At 40.5% G+C, this 27,006-nt stretch overlaps 1 protein-coding gene across 12 annotated transcripts in view; it reads left to right on the forward strand.

Annotated features, from left to right (window-relative positions):
* LOC141148587 (uncharacterized) overlaps positions 1-27,006 on the forward strand; it is a 580,328-nt gene that overhangs the window by 533,763 nt on the left and 19,559 nt on the right. For all 12 annotated transcript variants that reach the window (XM_073636167.1, XM_073636176.1, XM_073636171.1 and 9 more), the window contains 2 exons: positions 5,215-5,466; positions 19,680-19,931. In XM_073636167.1, the coding sequence (XP_073492268.1) occupies positions 5,215-5,466; positions 19,680-19,931 (504 nt within the window). The remainder of the gene's footprint in view (positions 1-5,214; positions 5,467-19,679; positions 19,932-27,006) is intronic.

A 27,006-nucleotide genomic window follows, 5' to 3' on the forward strand; every position in this document is an offset into this window, starting at 1 on the left:
ATAAGCAACAGGGCAGGGAACATAGGAAGATTTTTGTACTTATATAGTTATAAAAAAAGAAAAACTATCAGTGGTATATTTAAAGGGCATGTACAGTCCAAACTTTGTTTTAGTTGTTGATTGAGTAGTGAAGGTAAGAGTGAAATAGTTAAAACCATGCCATGCTATTTTGTGCTGTTTGGTAAGCCACAAGGAGAGTCAAACAAATGTCGTAGGAGTCTAAAGTCTTTTATTATCTCCACAACAAGATAGCAAAAGCAAGCCAATGCTTTTCGGAGGCCAAACATCCCCCTTCATCAGGGCTTAAACAATGTATTAAAGTAATTAATGGACCCAAAGAACAGAGCTCCTGGGCAAACACATCCTATGGACAGGCACGGATTTACTCCCTTTGCCGCCCCAAGGCCGGGTCCTCCAATGCTGCCCCCCACACACACACACACACCACCATTCGGGCGTGGTTTACGTAAAACAGTGGGCGTGGCTTATATGTTCGTGATTCAATTGGGGGTGTGGTTAGAGTCTGAGATGAATGTGAGATGGAGAAAGAAAAGGGAAAAGAGGGAGGGGGAAAAGAGGGAGATAGGGAGAAAGAAAGGGGAAAGGAGGGAGTGAGGGAGAGAGAAAGAAGGAAAGAAGGAGGGAAGCAAAGAGAAGAAAGGAAAGAGGGATGGAGGGACAGCAGGCCCAGATCCTACACCACTATAGAAATGTGTATTCCAGAGTTTAACAAATCAGCAGATAAAATCGAATAAAATCATTCAACTCACCATAATCCAGATTCAGTGGGACCCCTGAGCGTGTCACCTGCCACGTCGCCTGCCACCAGATGCCATCAGGTGCCCCCAGCAGAGCCCGTCCTTACATCAGATGCCCCCAGAAGCAGAGGCCCTCCTTACAGATCTGTGGCAGCGGAGCCCCCCTTACATCTGGTGTACCCTAGTGGAGAAGCCCCCCTTACATCAGGTGTCCCCAGTGGTGAAGCCCCCCATCAGGTGACCCCAGTGGAGAAGCCCCCCTTACATCAGGTGTCCCCAGTGGAGAAGCCCCCTTACATCAGGTGTCCCCAGTGGAGAAGCCCCCCTTATATCAAGTGTCCCCAGTGGAGAAGCCCCCCTTACATCCGGTGTCCCCAGTGGAGAAGCCCCCCTTACATCAGGTGTCCCCAGTGGAGAAGCCCCCCTTACATCAGGTGTCCCCAGTGGAGAAGCCCCCCTTACATCCAGTGTCCCCAGTGGAGAAGCCCCCCTTACATCAGGTGTCCCCAGTGGAGAAGCCCCCCTTACATCAGGTGTCCCCAGTGTAGAAGCTCCCCCTTACATCCAGTGTCCCCAGTGGAGAAGCCCCTTTTACATTAGGTGTGTCCCCAGTGGAGAACCCCCCCAGCAGCGGAGACTCACTCAAGCAGCGTGGAACAATAGGTGGAGCCGGCCGGGTGGCTGCCAATAGAAATTGAGCCAGCCAGGAGGCTGCCTACCCTCCACCCCACCCTGCAGCCTTTCCCACAACATGTCACAGACTGTCAGACCAGCAGCGGGGGGGGTGGGCAGCACCGCAGCTCAAGTTCTATTGGCATCCACAAGGCGTTCTAGTCTTCTGCAAAATGGCGGCCGGTGGAAACATTGTCAATAGCGGCGGCGAAAAAAAACGGTAAAATAAAGGGGGGCGGCCGCGAAAGCTGAGAAGTCGCCGCAGGAGCGGCGCCGCCCCTGCACCACTGCCGCCCCGAGGCCTGGCCTCGGTGGCCTTGTGGGAAGTCCAGCCCTTCCTATGGAAGGAGATGTTCTGAACATTGGTCAGTGAGTAGCTGTGCCAGTATCAGCGGCATGTCTACTCATTGACTGTGAGGGGAAACCCTCTCTAAAGGCCTGTACACACAATATGAAAATCGGAAGGAAAATTTCGTTCGACTAAGCTGGATGTGCAGACTATAACATTTTTGTCATACGTGAACTCAATGTAGGATTTTCCTATAATTAGTATGGTTTTCGTATGAAAAAAATCATAAGAGCAAGACTACGCATGCTCAGAAAAGAAAGAATACATACAAAACTATTCAACACATTATGTCACTTTTTCGTATGGCGAGTAACCTCTTCACTTTCGATATGAGACTATTATGCAACAAAAAATGGACAAACGGTCATCTGAAAATCGGACGTGTGTACGAGGCTTTAGGCCTGTTTCTCACCTATGCATTTTTAGTGCTTTTTGCATTTTGCAGATTTGCACTACAGTCCATTTAACATGGTTTCCTATGGAACATGTTCTGTAGTGCAAATCTGCAAAATGCAAAAACTAAAAAATGTATAGGTGTGAACCAGGCCTTAGAAAGTTACCTGCAGAACAGGTGTCCCCATTAGAAGATTTCTTCTCACCTCTTGCTCTGGGGACAACACAAAAAATTTGGATTTCCTCTCATTTTTTTTCTTTTGGTGACAATGGTCACGAGTACAAAAAGGGAGGGTGAATCAACACAATAGATACAGGCAGCAATAAAAAAAAATGGTAGAGGATATATGTGACCTCAAACCTATGAACCAGTTTTTTATTCAGATGGAAAGATGTCAGTGGATTAATATGCCAACAACCGCCCACTAATGCAGATTTAAATCTACAAGATGTAGAAACAGATATGCCTCTCTCTTCAGAGTTATTAAAGACTTTACTCATGAGTCATGATCATTCCTTATATCCACTCCTACAACCCATTGCCATACTCTACATACATGAGAATCCAACACAATAAACTATGCAAATTTACTAAACTAAATGCATTAGCGTTGGGTAAACGGTTTGGCCCGAGCATGAGTTCCATTCCCTGCATGCAGACCCCCACAACCCTTGGCCATGGTTGTGGGGATGAGGCCCTTGTCCCCATAAACATGGGGACAAGGTGCTTTGGGGTGAGGGGGCAAAGCCCCCCTGCTCCAAAGCACCCACATCTCATATGTGGAGGGCATGGGGCCTGGTGTGGTTTGGGGGGGGGCGCTCACTTGTCCCCCCCCACTTTCCTGATCTATGGATTTTGGGGGGGCCCATGCCATTTTTTTCCTAGTTTTTTTTTTTCAATAGCCGGGTACCAGCAATTGCAACCGTGAGTCAATTTAAATGTGATTTGACTTTTTTTCTTGAGAAATGTCATTTTTGCTGCAGCAGGTTCTATATATGCTACAGATGCACCACTTTACAGGCAGACTAAGGGGACCCCCACCCCCCACTATATTTAAATGAATTTTTATTTTTTTATTGTTGCACTTTAAGCTTTATTAAAATCACTGCTCCTGAAAAAAACAAACTTTTTAAAAAGAAAAAAATTTGCATTGATACAGTACGTGTCCCCCAGGGCAGTACCCGGACCCCTATACCCCTTTTATGGCCAATGACTTGCATATAACCTTTCGAAATTGGCACTTTTTATTTTTCCTGCTCAGCTCCCATAGACTCCAATGGGGTTTGCTGTTCGTGGATGTGGATGTTGATGTGAGTGCTGAGTTCAACACAATTAGAAACAGTTGTAACCCCCCAAAAACATATTGCTCTTGATAGAGAGAAGATGAGGTGGTTGGGAAGGTTGATACACAGCTACAAATATTAAATAACAAACTGGAACTATAATAATATAATGGATAATCAAAACAAAAACAGACTCTGAGCTGCTAAAGTCCAAAAAGAACTGAATTATAGTCCATTGAAAGCAACTATAGAAGGCAGCCCTGTAGATTTAGAAGAAGCAATCCTCTAGGTACTGAAGAAAAAGAACAACAAGGGCGCCACTCTAAGTGCAGTATTTAAAAACGAATTTAATACATCTTTAAAATCGGGTACTCACAAGGGTACATGTAAACAGGCATGTGGATGATAAATAGGTGGTGCCAGGTGTCCCAGGAGTAGTGTCCAGTCACATCGTGTAGTGGCGTTCTGCTTCACAAGACAGGCTGCGCTGCTGGATGATCGGTATATCCTGCCGCTGGAGCGCACTGTTTGTGATCAGGGGAACGAGGTCACTTCCGGGTCCGTGCAGGGATAGGCAGATAGCCTATAATAAAATATTTACAAAAATGGGAGGGGTGTACAGTATCTCACAAAAGTGAGTACAGTACTCACACATTTGTAAATATTTTCTTCTATCTTTTCATGTGACAACACTGAAGAAATTACACTTTGCTACAATGTAAAGTAGTGAGTGTACAGCTTGTATAACAGTGTAAATTTGCTGTCCCCTCAAAATAACTCAACACACAGCCATTAATGTCTAAACTGCTGGCAACAAAAGTGAGTACACCCCTAAGTGAAAATGTCCAAATTAGCCATTTTCTCTCCCCAGTGTCATCTGACTCGTTAGTGTTACAACGAGTGTGAATGGGGAGCAGGTGGGTTAAATTTGGTGTTATCGCTCTCACTCTCTCATACTGGTCACTAGAAATTCAACATGGCACCTCATGGCAAAGAAGTCTCTGAGGATCTGAAAAAAAGCATTGCTCTACATAAAGATGGCTTAGGCTATAAGAAGATTGCCCGGCCCCCCTAATCTACATGCAGGGAGCTGGACACATGGATTTCAACAGGGTTTTTTTTTTTTTTGAAGCACATGATTAGAGCCTGAGCCTCTAATTGGCTTCAAAAAAGGGTGGACTTGGGGCACAGAGCACTGTCCCCTGAGCCCACCCAGTTCTGTGACAATAGCCATTTTCTTCCTGATTCTCCCCCCGGCCAATCGGGTCTCCTGGGTCTCAAGACCCACTTCCTGTTCGGCCGGGAGGAGAAGCAATGGCCCTGGAGCAAGAAGCGAGATCCCTGTCATCTGCCTCCTAAGGTAAGGAGGCCTCTGTCCATCCGTCTCCCATGGGGGGGTTTGATGCCTTCCCTTCCGTCTCCTGCAGGGAGGGGTGGCTGGCGTGTGCTTGTCCCCCCCAATATTGAGCACCAGCCACTACTGAACTTTCATTTTCTTAAGTTTATCCCCTACAGCTATTACCTTTTGTATCACTTGACCCTCCCTTCTAGATTGTAAGCTCTAACAAGCAGGGCCCTCTGATCCCTCCTGTATTGAATTGTATTGTAGCTGTACTGTCTGTCCTCATGTTGTAAACGTTGCGCAAACTGTTGGTGCTATAAAAAAAAAAAAAATAGCCCAGTTTATGAATGGATTAGGGTTTTCTAACAAACTTCTTCATAGTACTCGGCTATTAAGCAAAACTATTGATATTTTAGTGGCTGAAGAAAATCCATCTGATGCATCAAAAAATATTAAACAAACTCCAACCAAACCAAGCTGGTCTACAGGGAAAACTGGAGGCAAAAGTCTTGGATCCCCTGAACAACATCTTCCACCTAAAGATTTACAAGTATCTCCGAGATCGAGACAGTCATTTGCTGAACAGCCACCAAATCAAAGAGAAGAAAGCAATACAACTATAACTCCAGCAAAAAGACCAAAAGAAAATCCTAATACACCACACAATCGTAAGTAACTTGGTTAACATTAATTACATGTGCAATTCGTTTTGTTCCCAATTCGTTTAACAAATTTAGACAAATTCGTTAATGCAGAAAAATCCGAATTAAGCAAAACACGTTTATAGAATTTTTCACTGATCATGCTGCAATGATGGGCAATGGTGAGGCTGCAGATGGGCACTGATAAGGCTGCATTGATGGTAGACATGTGCAGGATGAAAAAATTTGTTTAGTTTAGTTTAGTTTTGATTCGTTATTTAACTAAATTCGTTTAGTTAAATTAGTTGCATTCGTTACATTTGTTTTCGGGATTTGTTTAGTTTCGTATTCAAATTCGAAAAAATTCGACCGCATTCGAAAAAAACTATCAAATTCGAAAAAATTAGACCGCATTCGAAAAAAATTCGACCGAATTTGAAAAAGTAAACTATATATAACCATTTTGCGAAATTCGAATTTCATATAGAATGAAATCGAATTCCAATAGAAAAGATTCAAATAGAATAGAAAATAAGAATAGCATGCAAAAACAATAGAACAGAATAGAAAAAAATATAATATATTCTATTCTAATTTTTAGAATTAGAATTCGAATTCATTCTGTACCAAATTCCAATTCTGGAAGATGTTTTATATATATTGTTCTATTGTTTTTTCTATTCTAGTCTTTTCTATTAGAATTTGATTTCATTCTATTTCTATATAACCATTTTCCGAAATTCAAATTTCGTATAGAATGAATTTGCATTCAAATAGAAAAGATTAGAAAATAATAGAAAAGAATAGCATAGAAAAACCATAGACCAGCATAGAAAAAAATAATTATATATATATAAAACCATCTTCCGAAATTCGAATTTCGTATAAAATGAATTTGAATAGAAAAGATTAGAATAGATTAGAATAGACTAGAAAAACAAGAGAACAGAATAGAATAAAACACATATATATATATATATATATATATATATATATATATATATACATATACATATATATATTATGTTTTATTCTATTCTGTTCTATTGCTTTTCTAGTCTATTTTCTATTCTAATCTTTTCTATTCAAATTCGAATTCATTCAATTCATTCTCGAATTTCGTCTAGAATGAATTCAAATTTGAATAGAAAAGTTTAGAATATAAAAGAATAGCCTAGAAAAACAATGGAACAGAATAAAAAAAAAGTATATATATATATATATATATATATATATATATATATATATATATATATATATATATATATATATATTGAAGTGTAGAGGAGAACCACACACAGCTTTCAATCTAGTGTCAGCAAACAGGTCCTCCCACCGACCTTGTATATATAAAAATAAAGTTCAGATGTGTTCTGACTGATCTAAGGAAGGGTGCGAACAAATCAGCCTGAAACGTAATCTTTGTCTGAACAAATGATTGTAATGATTCTGTTTGGAATGACTCTACTTGCTTTGTAATCTTTTTCTAAAGATTTGATGGAATAAAGCAACACATTTTTAAGCAGCAACCTTTGGAAATATATTATATGTATATATCCTTTTCTATTATTTTCTTCTATTCTAATTCGATTTTCAAAATTAGAATTTCTGAAAATGGATATATATATATCTATATATATATAGATATATATATCTATATAGATATATATATCTATATAGATATATATATCTATATATATATCTATATATATAAAAACATTTTCCAAAATTCAAATTTTGTATATTTCGTATAGAATGATTTTGAATTTGAATAGAAATGATTAAAATAGAATAGAAAATAATAAAAAAAGAATAGAAAAACAATAGAACAGAATAGAATAAAATACAATATATGTTTTTCTAGTTTATTCTTTTCTATTATTTTTTTTTCTATTCTAATCTTTTCTATTCAAATTCATTCTATACGAAATTTGATCTTCAGAAGCCATGTTCCGAAATTCGAATTTCGTATAGAATGAATTTGAATTTGAATAGAAAAGACTATTAAAGAATAGAAAATAATAGAAAAGAAAAGCATAGAAAAACAATAAAACAGAATAAAAAAAAAAATATTATATATATGTATTCTATTGCTTTATGTTTTTATATTCTATTTCATTGTATTTTTTAGAAAATCAATTTCTATTGTTTTCAAATTCGATTCAAATTTGTTTTCGAATTCGATTATGTTTTCATAATGCATATGTCTAATTGATGGGCAGTGACCCTTTCCTTCAAAATTCTTTATTTAAAATGTACGTTTTTTTCCCTGAAACTTCCCTCTTAAAATTAAGGTGCGTGTTATACACCGATAAATACGGTAGTTATCCTTTAGAATTTTCGGATTTTCTTTTGTTATTTTTGGACTTGCAAATTATCGAATTATCGAATTTTACGAATTTTTTTTACGAATAAACGAATTGCGATCATATAGTATGACCCGGAAAATAAATAAATAAATAAATAAAAAATGAATGAAACGGAAACTAAAACGAACACATTATCGGCAGCGCACATGTCTATTTCTGATGTGAAAATGGGGGGGGGGGCTTCTGATGTGAAAGGGGGGCACCCTGTTGTGAAAGTGAGGACTTTGTTGTGATGCGGGGCTTCTTATTTAAAAGGAAGATCTGATGTGATAGGGGGACACTGATTATTTATTATTAATTTGTTCCATTCAATTTGTTTAGATGCGGCATTCGTTATTTTGGTTAATTCGTAAGTTCGGATAAATTCGTATTTGTTGCATTCACTAATTGCCAAATTTGAAAGGAAATTCCAATACCTATAATTAGTTATTAATTTTCGGATTTTCTTATTTTTGGATCTTCAAATTTTCGAATTTACGAATTGCAATCATGACGATTGACCTGAAAAATGAAAAAAAAAAACAAAAGAAAAAAAAATGAACAAATTTTTCAGCAGTGCACGTCTAGTTAACATTAGACAGGAGAAGAAATAAGCTCTATACAACTAAAAACCAAAATGTAACATACTGTAGCTTACCAGTGCTCAGATTTGGTGGCTGCATTCGTTTTCTTTATTTTCAGGCTTTTTCCCCTTATTTTTACTTGGTAATAAAACCGGTAACAGTTCTTTTCCTTGGATGACAAATGATCACTCACTGCACTATATGCATTGATACCACCACCTCTTTCCTTGTCAAAAGAAGTTTATTGAGTATACAATATTATAAAGATACATAAAGTAAGTTTACAAGGATCTATAAAGTATCTATAAAGTAAGCTCATTGTTTTACAGTAGGGTTTATATAGGTAAATATCATGAAATTTCAAATATTAAACATTGGGTTCACGTAAACCTAAATTAAAGATATATATCATTTCCTTAGTTACTTTTGTAGGTATTTAAATGATTTATACCTACTATACATATTGTTTACAAGTAGAGTCTATATAGGTCAAATAAATTCCGATAATGAGCTTTAATCGTAAGGTGGAGAAAAGGAAAGAGAAAGAAGAAAAAGGGTAGAATGGTAGAGGTATGGTCCACAAGGTTGTCCCGCTCGTCAGATTATTATTCTTTTTAGTTCTCTTTGAAGCCTTAGAATGGGTGTCTCTGTAAGTCATTTAATCTGTTACCATGGCAACAGGACAGAGTCATTGAAGTTTGACAGGAACTGTTGTTTTATCCAAGGATGCCAAAGTTTTTCAAATTTTGGAATTTGATTTTGATCGATGGCTATCATCTTAGCATGGGACATTGTATTATTCATTCTGTGAATTGTTTCTGCTAGTACCAATGTAGGAGATTTCCATGCCTTGGCCACTGTTTGTTTTGCAGCCGTTATTAGTTGGATCATAAGTTTGAATTGAGAGTGTTAACCATTCCGGTTTTAGATTAAGTAAAGTTAAATATGGATCTGGTTGTATTATTTTTTAAATATTTTAGATGCAATCACGAAGACTTCCTTCCAGAAGGTTTGGATTACTGGGCACGTCCATCATATGTGTAAATATCTGCCTATTTCTGGGCATCCTCGAAAACAAAGAGCTGAGGTATTAGGTGAATATTTTGCCACTCTAGCGGGTACAAGGTACCAGCGAGTTAGGACTTTATAATTTGTCACCAGTGCTAAGATGTTGGGTGAAGATGACTTAGATGTGAGCCATATGTTAGACCAGTCCGTGTCTTCTAAAGTTCGTCCCAGGTCCTCCTCCCACCTCTGAACGTAAGAGGGTCTATTAAGATTTGCTACTCCATATAATTGATTATAAAGTGATGAAATTGTACCTTTAGCAAATGGATCTTTTGTACAGATTGATTCAAAAATGGATAATTGGGATAATGGTGTATCCCCCTTTAGGAATGGTGTATAGAAATTTTTGATTTGGAGATATCTAAATATCTCAGAGTTTGGTAGATCATATTTTTCTCTAAGCGATGGGAATGAAAGGAATGATTTAGATGCTATGAAGTCATTTAGTGTCTGAATGCCTGATGTTGTCCAAGCTTTAAAAGAATTTGGGTAGATCCATGCCGGGTAAAAGGCCGGATTTCTGATAAAAGAAAGGAGAGGATTGTGTGGAGATTGTAATTGATATTTGGTTTTTCGTTTATCCCAGAGAGATAAGAAGTGTTTAGTTATGGGATTATGAATTTTAAAGCGGTCTTTAGGATCAAGCCATAATAAATTTGATATTAATAGAGGGTCATTTTCTGAAGCCTCTATAAATACCCATAATGGGATTTCCTGTTTTGCATGGTATTTGGACAGACTGGCCAAATGTGCTGCTCTGTAGTAGTTAGTAAAATTAGGGTATCCCAGGCCTCCTTTATTTTTGGGAAGATGTAGTGTGTGTATAGGTATACATGGTTTAGAAGAGCCCCATATAAACGAAGTTGCTCTTTTTTGTACTATTCTCAAAAAATAGGAAGGAATTGGAATAGGGAGGACTCTGAATAGATAAAGCAATTTGGGTAGAATAGTCATTTTGATTGCATTAATCTTCCCCATCCAGGATAAAGGAAGTTGCGACCATTGTTTTATTAGATTTGTGATCTGTCTTAATACAGGAGGATAATTGGTTGAGAATAAGTCAGAACGAGATGCTGTTAAATGAATTCCAAGATATGGGATTGATTTTTCTGCCCATGTGAATGGGAGTGCAGCCCTAGCCGGGATCAATTCCATGTTTGTGAGTGAAATATTAAGCACTAGGCATTTCTTAGGATTAATCATAAGGCCGGATAGGGCTGCAAATCCATCAAGAGCTGGTATTAAGTTAGGACCAGAGACCTGTGGTGATGATAGAAAAAGTAATATATCGTCTGCAAATATACATAATTTGCGTGTAATACCTCCTACTTCAATGCCAGTTATAGTTTGGTTTGTACTGATGTATTGGGCCATGGGTTCGAGTATAAGGGCAAATAATAAGGGAGATAATGGGCAACCCTGTCGGGTACCTCTTTCGATATTAAAGGCATCAGATTTGTATCCAGCATATTTTATATAGGCTTTGGGTTTATTATATAATGCTTTGATCCATGTTAAAAAGTGGGGTCCAAAACCCCATTTTTGTAATGAATATTGCATATATTGCCAGGATACTGTGTCAAATGCCCTCTTAATATCGAGAGATAGAAAACAAAGGGATTTTCCGTTTTTTAGCAATATGTGCCAATAACACTGCCCTGCGTATATTATTGCCTGTCTGTCTATTTGGCATGAAGCCTACTTGATCTCTATGTATTAATTTTCCTATAATGCTATTGAGGTGTTTTGCTATTATTTTTGCTAATAATTTAATATCGAGGTTTAACAGAGATATGGGCCGATAATTCACACAGGAAGTATCATCAGAAAGGGGTTTTGGGATCATACAAACAATTGCCATTAGTGTTTCTTGCCGAAAAGAATGTCCATCTAGAAGTTTGTTAAAAGTTTCAGTGAGAATAGGAGAGAGTATTTCTGAGAATGTTTTATAGTATAAAGCCGAGTAGCCGTCTGGGCCTGGTCTTTTGTTAAGTTTTAGGTCTTTTATGGCGTTAGCAACTTCATCTATAGTTATAGGCTCATCCAAACTGCTTTTTTGATTCTGAGATAACTCAGGTAAGGTTATTTTTGAGAAGGATTCATCGTCTGTAGGATTAAATTCATTGTTTGTCTTGTATAAAGTTGTGAGATGTGAGTGAAATTTATGGACTATTTTAACTGGATTACAAGTGTAAACATTTTTTGATAATTTCAAACGTATTGGTTTGAAAGATTAAATGCCCGAGCCAAATATGTACCTGGTTTGTTTGTATTCATGTAGAAATTGTGTTTGGAGCGTTTGAGGGATTTATCAACTGACTCAGTGAGAAATAGATCGTATTCCAATCTAGATTTTTCCAGATGAGATTTTGTACTCTGAGATGGATTATCTTGAAATGATATGTAGGCTGCATTAAAATTGAGTTCTAGTTTTTTTGCTAGATTTTTGCGTTCCCGTTTAAATAGTGCCATTTGTCTTTGTATTGTACCACGCAAGACAGGCTTATGAGCTTCCCACAGTGTTATTGGGGAGATGCCTGTTGTATTATTAATTGATATGTATTCCTTTAAAGCTTGTTCAATGGCCATCTGATGTAGTGGGTGTTTGAGCATTATGTCCGGTAAGTACCACGTTGGGTCATGCGCTTTTGGTATGGCTGAGGCTATAGTAGTGTATACTGCATTATGGTCAGACCATGGAATCGGAATTATATCTGATGCAATAATTTCTGGTATCATTCCTATTGTTAGAAAAATATGATCTATTCTGGTGAAGGTTTGATGAGGGTGCGAGAAATAAGTGAATTTCTTTTTCATTGGGTTACTTTCTCTCCACGAATCTACCAGATTGTATTTGGAAATAAGTTGAGAAAAAGGTAATCTAGAGGTTATTTTGGATGGTGTAAAAGGTGATTTATCTAGAAATGGGAGGAGGACCTGGTTCGAATCCCCACACATTATCACTGTTCCTATTTTGTGTGTATTAATCACTTGTAATATATGTGAGAGGAATGGTGTAGGTTGTTTGTTAGGAGCGTAGTAGGAAATCACCGTGATTGCTGTATCCATTATATAACCCATGAGTATCAGGTATCTACCTTCTGGGTCTTTAATTTCTGATGATAAGGTGAATGTTGTGGATCGGTGAAATGCAATTAGAGTTCCCCTTTGCTTGGTACAGGCAGAAGCCGTGTAAATTTGTTGATAAAAAGGAGAAATATATTTTTTTGGAGTAGAATCTTTGGTGAAGTGTGTTTTTTGGAGGCATACTATGTGAGCCTTCTTGTTGTGAAAAGTACGGAAGGCTTTGGTCCTTTTTTGAGGGACATTTATTCCCTGAACATTCAGGGAAAGTATATTCAGTGGTGCCATGGCAATAGATCAAATAGTTTTGACTTACTTTTTGTTATGCAGAGCTGACTGCGCAGATCAACCTGTGTGGACTGAAGAGATGAATAGATAGAAAAGAAACCAGTGAATTCTGGAGTTAAGAGTAAACAAAAAACATATGAGATTAAATGATACATTGTATAAATTATTTTTTGCAAGTAATCACAATTTACCCGTGAAAGAGAGTAAATATCTCTCTCAGGGGAATAAGTGCCTTCGTCACACTCCCACATAATATGGTTGGGAGAATGAGGAGGGCTAATGGGGGTACACGGATCTTCCGCTTACAGGAGAGAAGTGCTATGTCAAAAGACATCAGAATGATGTTTCATTAATTGGAGTGCAGAATATAGTTTTTGTTGAAATTATTTATTCCAGGGTGGTTGTATATGGTTAGTCTTGCCCTAGGCTAAATAATTCAGTTAGAAAGGTACTGTTAATAACTTTGGTATTGATGAAGATAGTTTGAATTATTTCGTAATTTTATCCCTTTTAGAGTAAACAATTACATATTTTATTCATATGTAACTGTTTAGATATGTTAACTCATAAAATTGAGGTTGTATTGCTTCAGATTAGAATAAACAAAAACATAATTCTAGGAACTAGTTAGGTAATAATATATTTGTTTTAAGAAAAGAAAGAAAAAGCTTCCATTACTTCTGGATTATTGAACATATTTGTCCTAAAAGTAATAAATCTATTGTTATTACCTGATAATGTATAACTGAACAAGAATTTCCTTATTTCACTTATATATTCTAAGGCTATATGAATCAGAAGTAATAAGAAATATAACTGGAATGTAACATGATCCCACACAGTGTGTGACTATCAGAATGCAGTTACATTCAGTTATAAATACAGGTTTTTTTTATAGAGAACCATCTCTTAGTATAATAAATGAAGAGATATCAGGAAATAGGATGTCAGTCCATTGAATCTTCTTGGTCCATGGATGATGTGGCATAACGGCCTCTTTTGTGAGAATGATGATTCCCATTTTGTTCTGGAATTTTCTGGGTGCTGCCTGAAGGTGAAGATGATGTCATTCTTCTGCGTGTGGGAGTGTTGCTGCTTGTGGGTTCTGTCAGATTTAATTTTAAAAGGGTTTGTTGTAGTTCATCTGCTGATCTGCTTCTGTAAATTGTACCTTGGTAGTTAAATCTGACTGAAAAGGGGAAGCCCCATTGATACATAATGTTGTGGCATTGCAGTTCCGTTAGTTGGGGTTTCATGGATCGTCTTTTAGTAATAGTAAGTTGGGATAGGTCAGCAAAAATTTGATAATTGTGTCCTTGAAAATTAAGTTCCTTTTTTTCTCTTGCAGCAATTAGTATTTGTTCTTTCGTTCTGTAATAATGAAATTTTGTGATTATATCACGTGGGGGTCCATCTTTCTTTTTGGCTGTGAGGGCTCTGTGTACTCTGTCCAGTTCTAAACGTTCAATAGGGATATCTGGCTTTAGTTCTTGTAATAGAGCAGTAATAGTAGATTGCAGGTCTGTCACAGTTTCAGGTATTCCCCTTATGCGCAAGTTTGAACGTCTGGCTCTATTTTCGTAATCTTCGAGCTTAGTTTGAAGTATTAAATTCTCTTCTTTTAATTGTTCCAATTCTGTTATATTTACTTGGGTTGTAATTTCAATTTCATCCATTTTTATTTCTAAGGCTGCGGTGCGGTTTCCCAGCTCTCTTATTTCTTTGGTTAGGCTTTTTGTTATTTGGTCTGAGGTTTGTTTTAAAGCCTTATGAAGCATCTTTTCAAATTGTAATAATATTACTGGGGATGCTGAGGAGGCTTGTGGAGAAGTTTGTGAGAGGATTTGTTCTGTATCTGACTCAAATGGAGAGTCTTGCTGTGACATTTTCTGTCTGTGAGAGTGCCCTGATGCTGTATATTGTGAGGTGACTGGAGCTGCTTTAGTTGCAGTGAGTGCCTGTGAGCTCTTTGTGAGGTGATTTTTATTTCTGCCACGGTTTCCTCCCAGTACCATATTTCCTGCCCAAACTTTCAGAGTTTGTTCCCTGGGGCAAAAAGGTTCAAATGGATACCTTTTGAGCCTGCAGGCTCCGCTTTGTCCTTCTCTTCTCTCCTCAGCGGTGCAGAGCTCTAACAATGCATGTCTGCTCCGCTAGGCTCCGCCCCTACAGCACCCACCACCACCTCTTTCCATCTTCACAACAAAGGGTTCTGAAGTCTACAAGAAGTGGGAACGATACTAACTGATGAGCAGCAGGGCAGGGAACATAGGAATATTTTTGTACTTATATAGTTATAAAAAAGAAAATCAGTGGTATATTTAAAGGGCATGTACAGTCCAAACTTTGTTTTAGTTGTTAAATGAGTAGTGAAGGTAAGAGTGAAATAGTTAAAACCATGCCATGCTATTTTGTGCTGTTTGGTAAGCCACAAGGAGAGTCAAACAAATGTCGTAGGAGTCTAAAGTCTTTTTTTATCTCCACAACAAAAAGCAAAAGAAAGCCAATGCTTTTCGGAGGCCAAACATCCCCCTTCATCAGGGCTTAAACAATGTATCAAAGTAATTAGTGGACCCAAAGAACAGAGCTCCTGGGCAAACACATCCTATGGACAGGCCCGGATTTACTCCCTTTGCCGCCCCAAGGCCGGGTCCTCCAATGCTGCCCCCACACACACACACACCACCATTCGGGCGTGGTTTACGTAAAACAGTGGGCATGGCTTATATGTTCGTGATTCAATTGGGGGTGTGGTTAGAGTCTGAGATGAATGTGAGATGGAGAAAGAAAGGGGAAAAAGAGGGAGGGGAAAAAGAGGGAGGGGAAAAAGAGGGAGGGGAAAAGAGGGAGGGGAGGGAGAAAGAAAGGGAAAAGAGGGAGTGAGGGAGAGAGAAAGAAGGAGGGAAGCAGAGAGAAGGAAGGAAAGAAGGATGGAGGGACAGCAGGCCCAGATCCTACACCACTATAGAAATGTGTATTCCAGAGTTTAACAAATCAGCAGAAAAAATAGAATAAAATCATTCAACTTACCATAATCCAGAATCAGTGGGACCCCTAAGCGTGTCACCTGCCACGTCGCCTGCCACCAGATGCCATCAGGTGTCCCCAGCAGAGTCCATCCTTACATCAGATGCCCCCAGAAGCAGAGGCCCTCCTTACAGATCTGTGGCAGCGGAGCCCCCTTACATCTGGTGTACCCTAGTGGAGAAGCCCCCCTTACATCAGGTGTTCCCAGTGGTGAAGCCCCCCCTACATCAGGTGTCCCCAGTGAAGAAGCCCCCCCTTACATCTGGTGTCCCCAGTAGAGAAGCCCCCCTTACATCTGGTGTCCCCAGTAGAGAAGCCCCCCTTACATTAGGTGTGTCCCCAGTGGAGAAGCTGCCAATAGAAATTGAGCCAGCCGGGAGGCTGCCTACCCTCCTCCCCACCCCACGGCCTTTCCCACAACATGTCACAGGCTGTCAGACCAGCAGCAGGGTGGGGGGTGGGCAGCACCGCAGCTCAATTTCTATTGGCAGCCACAAGGCGTTCTAGTCTTTTGCAAAATGGCGGCTGGTGGAAACATTGTCAATAGCAGCGGCGAAAAAAAACGGTAAAATAAAGGGGGGCGGCCGTGAAAGCTGAGAAGTCGCCGCAGGAGTGGCGCCGCCCCTGCACCACTGCCGCCCCGAGGCCTGGCCTCGGTGGTCTTGTGCGAAGTCCAGCCCTTCCTGTGGAAGGAGGTGTTCTGAACATTGGTCAGTGAGTAGCTGTGCCAGTATCAGCGGCATGTCTACTCATTGACTGTGAGGGGAAACCCTCTCTAAAGGCCCGTACACACAATATGAAAATCGGAAGGAAAATTTTGTTCGACTAAGCTGGATGTGCAGACTATATCATTTTTGTCATACGTGAACTCAATGTACGATTTTCCTATAATTAGTACGGTTTTCGTATGAAAAAACCATAAGAGCAAGACTACGCATGCTCAGAAAAGAAAGAATACATACAAAACTATTCAACACATTACGTCACTTTTTCGTATGGCGAGTAACCTCTTCACTTTCAATATGAGACTATTATGCATCAAAAAACGGACAAACGGTCATCCGAAAATCGGACGTGTGTACGAGGCTTTAGGCCTGGTTCTCACCTAAGCATTTTTAGTGCTTTTTGCATTTTGCAGATTTGCACTACAGTCCATTTAACATGGTTTCCTATGGAATATGTTCTGTAGTGCAAATCTGCAAAATGCAAAAACGAAAAAATGTGTAGGTGTGAACCAGGCCTTAGAAAGTTACCTGCAGAACAGGTGTCCCCATTAGAAGATTTCTTCTCACCTCTTGCTCTGGGGACAACACAAAAAATTTGGATTTCCTCTCATTTTTTTTCTTTTGGTGACAATGGTCACGAGTACAAAAAGGGAGGGTGAATCAACACAATAGATACAGGCAGCAATAAAAAAAATGGTAGAGGATATATGTGACCTCAAACCTATGAACCAGTTATTTATTCAGATTGAAAGATGTCAGTGGATTAATATGCCAGCAACCGCCCACTAATGCAGATTTAAATCTACAAGATGTAGAAACAGATATGCCTCTCTCTTCAGAGTTATTAAAGACTTTACTCATGAGTCATGACCATTCCCTATATCCACTCCTACAACCTATTGCCATACTCTACATACATGAGGATCCAACACAATCCCCTTATTCATTCACACTGGAGTATTTGCATAAACTATGCAAATTTACTAAACTAAATGCATTAGCGTTGGGTAAACGGTTTGGCCCGAGCATGAGTTCCATTCCCTGCATGCAGACCCCCACAAGCCTTGGCCATGGTTGTGGGGATGAGGCCCTTGTCCCCATAAACATGGGGACAAGGTGCTTTGGGGTGAGGGGGCAAAGCCCCCCTGCTCCAAAGCACCCACATCTCATATGTGGAGGGCATGGGGCCTGGTGTGGTTTGGGGGGGGGCTCACTTGTTCCCCCCCCCCCCGCTTTCCTGATCTATGGATTTTGGGGGGGCCCATGCCATTTTTTTCCTAGTTTTTTTTTCAATAGCCGGGTACCGGCAATTGCAACCGTGACTTTTTTTCTTGAGAGATGTCATTTTTGCTGCAGCAGGTTCCATATATGCTACAGATGCACCACTTTACAGGCAGACTAAGGGGACCCCCACCCCCCACTATATTTAAATGAATTTTTATTTTTTTATTGTTGCACTTTAAGCTCTATTAAAATCACTGCTCCTGAAAAAACAAACTTTTTAAAAAGAAAAAAATTTGCATTGATAGAGTACGTGTCCCCCAGGGCAGTACCCGGACCCCCATACCCCTTTTATGGCCAATTACTTGCATATAAGCTTTCAAAATTGGCACTTTTTATTTTTCCTGCTCAGCTCCCATAGACTTCAATGGGGTTTGCTGTTCGGGTTAAAGTTTTTCCCCTGTTCTGGAGTTCTGCTGCGAACTGAACAGGAGGGTGTTTGGCCCATCTTGTGTGCACATATTGTACTTATTCCTTCCCAAATTTATACCATGCTGACTAACATATTATAACCCTGGCATAATAAGGAAATTACTTCAATATGGTATCCTAAAACCAATGCCCATAAAGCTCTTGCTATCCATACCGAATTTCCACATATTTCTTCAGTGTTGTCACATGAAAAGATAATAAAATATTTACAAAAATGTGAGGGGTGCACAGTATCTCACAAAAGTGAGTACAGTACTCACACATTTGTAAATATTTTAATCTATCTTTTCATGTGACAACACTGAAGAAATGACACTTTGTTACAATGTAAAGTAGTGAGTGTACAGCTTGTATAAGAGTGTAAGTTTGCTGTCCCCTCAAAGTAACTCAACACACAGCCATTAATGTCTAAACTGCTGGCAACAAAAGTGAGTACACCCCTCAGTGAAAATGTCCAAATTAGCCATTTTCTCTCCCCAGTGTCATCTGACTCGTTAGTGTTAAAACGAGTGTGAATGGGGAGCAGGTGGGTTAAATTTGGTGTTATCGCTCTCACTCTCTCATACTGGTCACTAGAAATTCAACATGGCACCTAATGGCAAAGAAGTCTCTGAGGATATGAAAAAAGCATTGCCCTACATAAAGATGGCCTAGGCTATAAGAAGATTGCCCGCCCCCCCTAATCTACATGCAGGGAGCTGGACACATGGATTTCAACAGGGTTTTTTTTTTTTTTGAAGCACATGATTAGAGCCTGAGGCTCTAATTGGCTTCAAAAAAGGGTGGACTTGGGGCGCAGAGCACTGCCCCCTGAGCCCACCCAGTTGTGTGACAATAGCCATTTTCTTCCTGATTCTCCTCCCGGCCATTCAGGAAGCGGGTCCTGAGACCCAATTGACCAGGGAGTCTTAGGACCTCCGGCCAATCGGGTCTCTTGGGTCTCAAGACCCACTTCCTGTTCGGCCAGGAGGAGAAGCAATGGCCCCGGAGCAAGAAGCGAGATCCCTGTCATCTGCCTCCTAAGGTAAGAAGGCCTCTGTCCGTCCGTCTCCCATGGGGGGGTTTGATTGACACCTTCCCTTCCGTCTCCTGCAGGGAGGGGTGGTTGGCGTGGGCTTGCCCCCCCCCCCAATATTGAGCACCAGCCACTACTGAACTTTCATTTTCTTAAGTTTATCCCCTACAGCTATTACCTTTTGTATCACTTGACCCTCCCTTCTAGATTGTAAGCTCTCTGATTCCTCTTGTATTGTAGCTGTACTGTCTGTCCTCATGTTGTAAACGTTGCGCAAACTGTTGGTGCTATAAAAAAAAAAATTTAGCCCAGTTTATGAATGGATTAGGGTTTTCTAACAAACTTCTTCATAGTACTCGGCTGTTAAGCAAAACTATTGATATTTTAGTGGCTGAAGAAAATCCATCTGATGCATCAAAAAATATAAAACAAACTCCAACCAATCCAAGCTGGTCTACAGGGAAAACTGGAGGCAAAAGTCTTGGATCCCCTGAACAACATCTTCCACCTAAAGATTTACAAGTATCTCCGAGATCGAGACAGTCATTTGCTGAACAGCCACCAAATCAAAGAGAAGAAAGCAATACAACTATAACTCCAGCAAAAAGACCAAAAGAAAATCCTAATACACCACACAATCGTAAGTAACTTGGTTAACATTAGACATGTGCAATTTGTTTTGTTCCCAATTCATTTTTTAACAAATTTAGACAAATTTGTTAATGCGGAAAAATCCGAATTAACCAAAACACGTTTATAGAATTTTTCACTGATCATGCTGCAATGATGGGCAATGGTGAGGCTGCAGATGGGCACTAATAAGGCTGCATTGATGGGCAGTGACCCTTTCCTTCAAAATTCTTTATTTAAAATGTAAGTTTTTTTCCTGAAACTTCCCTCTTAAAATTAAGGTGTGTGTTATACACCGATAAATACGGTAGTTATCGTTTAGAATTTTTGGATTTTCTTTCTTATTTTCGGACTTTCAAATCATCGAATTATCATCGAATTATTGAATTTTACGAATTTTTGAATTAACGAATTGCGATTATATAGTATGACCCGGGAAAATAAATAAATAAAAAACGAATGAAAGGGAAACTAAAACAAACACATTATCGGCAGCGCACATGTCTATTTCTGATGTGAAAATGGGGGGGGGGGCTTCTGATGTGAAAGGGGGGCACCCTGTTGTGAAAGTGAGGACTTTGTTGTTATGCAGGGCTTATTTAAAAGGAAGATCTGATGTGATAGGGGGACTCTGATTATTTATTATTAATTTGTTCCGTTCCATTTGTTTAGATGTGGCATTCGTTATTTTGGTTAATTCGTAAGTTCGGATAAATTCGTATTTGTTACATTCACTAATTGCCAAATTTGAAAGGATATTCCAATACCTATAATTAGTTATTCATTTTCGGATTGTCTTATTTTTGGATCTTCAGATTTTCGAATTTACGAATTGCAATCATGACGAATGACCTGAAAAATGAAAAAAAAAAACAAAAGAAAAAAAAATGAACAAATTTTTCGGCAGTGCATGTCTAGTTAACATTAGACAGGAGAAGAAAAAAGCTTAAAGTCTATACAACTAAAAACCAAAATGTAACATACTGTAGCTTACCAGTGCTTAGATTTGGTGGCTGCATTCGTTTTCTTTATTTACAGGCTTTTTTCCCTTATTTTTACTTGGTAATAAAACCGGTAACAGTTCTTTTCCTTGGATGACAAATGATCACTCACTGCACTATATGCATTGATACCACCACCTCTTTCCATCTTCACAACAAAGGGTTCTGAAGTCTACAAGGAGAAGTGGGAACGATACTAACTGATGAGCAGCAGGGCAGGGAACATAGGAAGATTTTTGTATTTATATAGTTATAAAAAAAGAAAAAAACTATCAGTGGTATATTTAAAGGGCATGTACAGTCCAAACTTTGTTTTAGTTGTTGATTGAGCAGTGAAGGTTAGAGTGAAATAGTTAAAACCATGCCATGCTATTTTGTGCTGTTTGGTAAGCCACAAGGAGAGTCAAACAAATGTCATAGGAGTCTAAAGTCTTTTATTATCTCCACAACAAGAAAGCAAAAGCAAGCCAATGCTTTTCGGAGACCAAACATCCCCCTTTATCAGGGCTTAATCACTTACCAACCGGGCCATAGCCGAAAGACGGCTACAGCACGGTCAGCTTATTCTGGGTGGGCGTCCATGGATGTCCTCCCAGAATGTTGATCGAGCGCGCTCCCGCAAACATCCGTGACCGCCGGGTCCAGAACACCCGTCGCATCACGGATCACGGTAAATGGCCGCTTGTAGCGCCCGTTTACCACGTGAGCGCTCCGTCAAATGACGGAGCAATCACTTCTAAACAAACCGGCGTCATGTGATGACGCCGGTTCCTCCCCTCTCTGTACCAATCTGTACAGTGCGAGGGGGGAGGGGGAGGGATCGTTTTTGGCATCGCTGTGGGCTGGATATGTAGTGCCCATACTGTGCAATACTCTGCAATAATGGCCAATACTCTGCAAATACTCTGCCAATAAACAGAAACAAAGATTTTTTTTTTTTTACCGAGTCTTCAGTCTTTTTTGATTTATAGCGCAAAAAAATTAAAAACTCAGTGGTGATTAAATACCACCAAAAGAAAGCTCTATTTGTGTAAAATAAAGGACACAAATTTCATATGGGTACAGTGTTGCATGACTGAGTAATTGTCATTCAAAATGCAAGAGCACCGAAAACTGCAAATTGGTCGGGTTAGGAAGGGGGTTTAAGTGTCCAGCGGTCAAGTGATTAAACAATGTATCAAAGTATTTAGTGGACCCAAAGAACAGAGGCTCCTGGGCAAACACATCCTATGGAAGGAGATGTTCTGAACATTGGTCAGTGAGTATCTGTGCCAGTATCAGCGGCATGTCTACTCATTGACTGTGAGGGGAAACCCTCTCTAAGGCCCCATTCACACTAGCGCGTTTTTTGATGCATTTTGCATTTTGCAGAAATGCACGGGAATTTTTTAACATGGGTTCCTATGGAACATGTTCACATCAATGCTTTTTTGTATCTCAGCGTTTTTGGAAAGGGTCGGGGACTTTTTTGCATGCAAAAAGCAGCGTTTTGCATGTAATGGTTTTCAATGGACAAGCATCAAAAACGCAAGTGCTGCGTTTTTGCAGCGTTTTTGATGCGTTTTTGGTGCGTTTTTGCCGGTTTTTTTTTTTATTTTTTTTTTTTGTAATTTTTTTTTAAGACTGTAAAAAAAAATGAAAAAAAAAAAAAAAACGCAAAACGCAAATCGCGGCAAAAACGCGGCAAAAACGCCGCAAAAACGCGGCAAAAACGCAGCTCAAAAACGTGGCAAGCATGAAAAAAAAAACCTCCAAAAACGCTCAAAAGCAACATGCATAGGTGTGAATCGAGCCTAAGGTTTTTTTTTCATGCTTGCCGCGTTTTTGAGCCGCGTTTTAGCGGCGTTTTTGCCGCAATTTGCGTTTTGCGTTTTTTTTTTTTTTCATTTTTTTTTACAGTCTTATAAAAAAATTACAAAAAAAAAAAAAAAAACGGCAAAAACGCACCAAAAACGCATCAAAAACGCTGCAAAAACGCTGCAAAAACGCAGCACTTGCGTTTTTGATGCTTGTCCATTGAAAACCATTACATGCAAAACGCTGCTTTTTGCATGCAAAAAAGTCCCCGACCCTTTCCAAAAACGCTGAGATACAAAAAAGCATTGATGTGAATATGTTCCATAGGAACCCATGTTAAAAAATTCCCGTGCATTTCTGCAAAATGCAAAATGCATCAAAAAACGCGCTAGTGTGAATGGGGCCTTAAGGCCCATACACACAATATGAAAATCTGAAGCAAAATTTCGTCCGACTAACAATCTGCCGATTTTCGACAGCCGATTCAGGTTTTTCGTCTGGCAAAAGCTGGATGTGCAAACTATAACATTTTTGTTGTACGTGAACTCAACATCCGATTTTCGTATAATTAGTTTTCGAAAGAAAAAAAAGACTACACATGCTCAGAAACGAAAGAATACATACAAAACTATTCAACACATTATGTCACTTCTTCGTATGGTGAATAACCTCTTCACTTTCGATATGAGATTATCATGCAACAAAAAAATGAACGGTCGTCTGAAAATCTGAGGTGTGTACAAGGCTTTAGGCTCCATTCACACTAGCGCGTTTTTTGATGCATTTTGCAGAAATGCATGGGAATTTTTTAACATGGGTTCCTATGGAACATGTTCACATCAATGCCTTTTTGTACCTCTGCCTTTTTTTAAAGGGTCAGGGACTTTTTTCATGCAAAATGCAGCATTTTGCATGTAATAGAATTCAATGGACCAGCATCAAAAACGCAAATGCAGCATTTTTGCTGCGTTATTACAGTGTTTTTGATGCGTTTTGCATTTTTTTTTAAACTGTATACAGTCTAAAAAAAACTGTAAAAAACAAAAACAAAAAACGCAAAACGCAGCAAAAACGCCGCAAAAACGCTACAAAAACGTGGCAAGCATCACAAAAAAACTCCAAAAATGCTCAAAAGCAACATGCATAGATGTGAATCGAGCCTTGGGCCTGATTCACACCTATGCAATTTTAGTGCTTTTTGCATTTTGCAGATTTGCACTACAGTCCATTCAACATGGTTTCCTATGGAACACGTTCCGTAGTGCAATTCTACAAAATGCAAAAAGCACTAAATGCATAGGTATGAACCAGGCCTTAGAAAGTTGCCTGCAGAACAGGTGTCCCCATTAGAAGATTTCTTCTCACCTCTTGCTATGGGGACAACACTAAAAATTTGGATGTCCTCATTTTTTCTTTTGGTAACAATGGTCACGAGTACAAAAAAGGGAGGGTGAAGAGTCAACACAATAGATACAGGCAGCAATAAAAAATTGGTAGAGGATATAACCCTTATCTGCTCAATCCAAACTCCCCAGAGCCTAGAGACATAGTACAAAATAGAATAGCTGCGCACTGCAACCTTATAGTGCAAAACTAAATGAATGAAATAAAATTTAAAAAAATTAAAAATAAAGTTAAAATAGCTGCTGCTGTCACCTATGTGTTCCCACAGATAATCAGAATCAGATAAATGAATGTAACATCGCTGCTAATAAATTAATAAGTAAAGAATATAACAATAATATATAAACAGTGCATACAATTGCATAAAAGTCCAAACGTGACATAAGTAATAAATCTTCTTATCAAAGTGAAAAAACCATGGGTAGATTTGCGATTGTGCTTCACTGTGACTCCACACCACTTGTTAAGGTGCTCCCACCACCGAGTGCAATGCACGTTCACCTCCTTGTAAGACCCTGCAGGGGGTCAAACACACCTTGCACACAGTGCAATTCTCCTTTAAGGATGGATCCACACCGGTCCTCACTAGTTCCTGGTAAGCCTGGTAAGGGTATAGCTCACTCTACACCAAATACAGTATCCTTCCAATGTAGCTGCTTCAGAGGTAGCTCCACTTTAGTCTCCAGCGAATTAGAATGACATGGAAAAGACAAAAATGCCTCCAATGGTGCAGTATCCTCAGTATTAAATGACAGAACCTCACCACCCCAGCTAATACTGAACTCACATTTATTTAACCACTTCAATACCAGGCACTTTCGCCCCTTCCTGCCCAGGACAATTTTTAGCTTTCAGCGCTGTCACTTTTTGAATGACAATTGCGCGGTCATGTAACACTGTACTCAAATTTTTTTTTTATCATTTTCTTCCAACAAATGGAGCTTTCGTTTGGTGGTATTTGATCACCACTGGGGTTTTTATTTTTTGCTAAACAAACTAAAAAAGACCAAAATTTTGTTTTCCCTTTCACTGATGAATTGGCACTGATGAAGTGGCACTGATGGGCATCAATAGGCACTACAAGTGCACTTGGCAGTGCAGTCGCTGGAGAGCCGAGGGGAACACACAAGGAAAATAACAGCATTTTTGCTTCTACATGATTGGATGATAAAATCAGCAGTGCTTCCACTCCATTTACAGTGACTACAGTTTCACTGCACTTGTAGTGCAGAGTGGATTTTAGTAACTAAACCCCAAAGTCCAAAACATCTAATAATTTGGAATGTGCACAGCAAAGTGCTAGAGTGCAATTTGTCTAGTTGGGACACTAGTTACAGTACCTGACCGCGAGATTGTGTTTCCAGCGCCATACCATCGCGCTGGTTCTCGGCGACAGGGTACTGTGAATGTCGCGCTGGCTCGCTCATCGGGAAAGGAAAACTTTGTTTTCCTTCCGCGATGAGTGACAGGCAGTGCTGACAGCTGTCTGGTATGAATCCTGAGGCGGGAACACCGCGCCAAATTTTCAATGAAAAAAACGGCGTGGGTTCCCCCCTCGGAGGCATACCAGGCCCTTAGGTCTGGTATGGATTGTAAGGGGAACCCCCTATGCCGAAAAATCGGCGTGGGGGTCCCCCCCCAAATCCATACCAGACCCTTATCCGAGCATGCAGCCCGGCCGGCCAGGAAAGGGGGTGGGGACGAGCGAGCGCCCCCCCCCTCCTGAGCCGTACCAGGCCGCATGCCCTCAACATGGGGGGGTGGGTGCCTTGGGGGAGGGGGGCGCCCTGCGGCCCCCCCACCCCAAAGCACCTTGTCCCCATGTTGATGAGGACAAGGGCCTCTTCCCGACAACCCTGGCCGTTGGTTGTCGGGGTCTGCGGGCGGGGGGCTTATCGGAATCCGGGAGCCCCCCTTAATAAGGGGGCCCCCAGATCCCGGCCCCCCACCCTGTGTGAATGAGTTTGGGGTACATGGTACCCCTACCCATTCACCTAGGGAAAAGTGTCAATATAAAAAACACACAGTACACAGGTTTTAAGAGTAATTTATTAGTCAGCTCCGGGGGTCTTCTTCCGACTTCGGGGGGTCCCCTTCCGACTTCTCCCGGTGTTCGGCCTCTTCTCCCGGTGTTCGGCCTCTTCTCCCGGGCCCCACCGCTATCTTCTTCCAGCTCTATTGCCAGCGAGGGGCCCGGTCTGCTGCCGCTGTCTTGTCGCCGCTGACTCGCCGCCGCTGTCTCGCCGCCGCTGTCTCGCCGCCGCTGTCTCGCCGCTTCCTCTCTTCTTTTCTTCTTCCCCGATGTTGACACGACGCTCTCTCCGACTCGAATGCTGTGTGCGAGCTGCGGAGCCATTTATATAGGCGGTAACCCCGCCCCCTTACGACGTCATGGTCCCAGCATGCGCAGGGACTCTGGGGTCACGCCCCCTTATGACGCCAGAGTCCCTGCGCATGCTGGGACCATGACGTCGTAAGGGGGCGGGGTTACCGCCTATATAAATGGCTCCGCAGCTCGCACACAGCATTCGAGTCGGAGAGAGCGTCGTGTCAACATCGGGGAAGAAGAAAAGAAGAGAAGAAGCGGCAAGACAGCGGCGGCGAGACAGCGGCGGCAAGACAGCGGCAGCAGACCGGGCCCCTCGCTGGCAATAGAGCTGGAAGAAGATAGCGGTGGGGCCCGGGAGAAGAGGCCGAACACCGGGAGAAGAGGCCGAACACCGGGAGAAGTCGGAAGGGGACCCCCCGAAGTCGGAAGAAGACCCCCGGAGCTGACTAATAAATTACTCTTAAAACCTGTGTACTGTGTGTTTTTTATATTGACACTTTTCCCTAGGTGAATGGGTAGGGGTACCATGTACCCCAAACTCATTCACACAGGGT

This window comes from Aquarana catesbeiana, linkage group LG06 (assembly GCF_042186555.1).
Source record: "Aquarana catesbeiana isolate 2022-GZ linkage group LG06, ASM4218655v1, whole genome shotgun sequence".
NCBI lineage: Eukaryota > Metazoa > Chordata > Amphibia > Anura > Ranidae > Aquarana > Aquarana catesbeiana.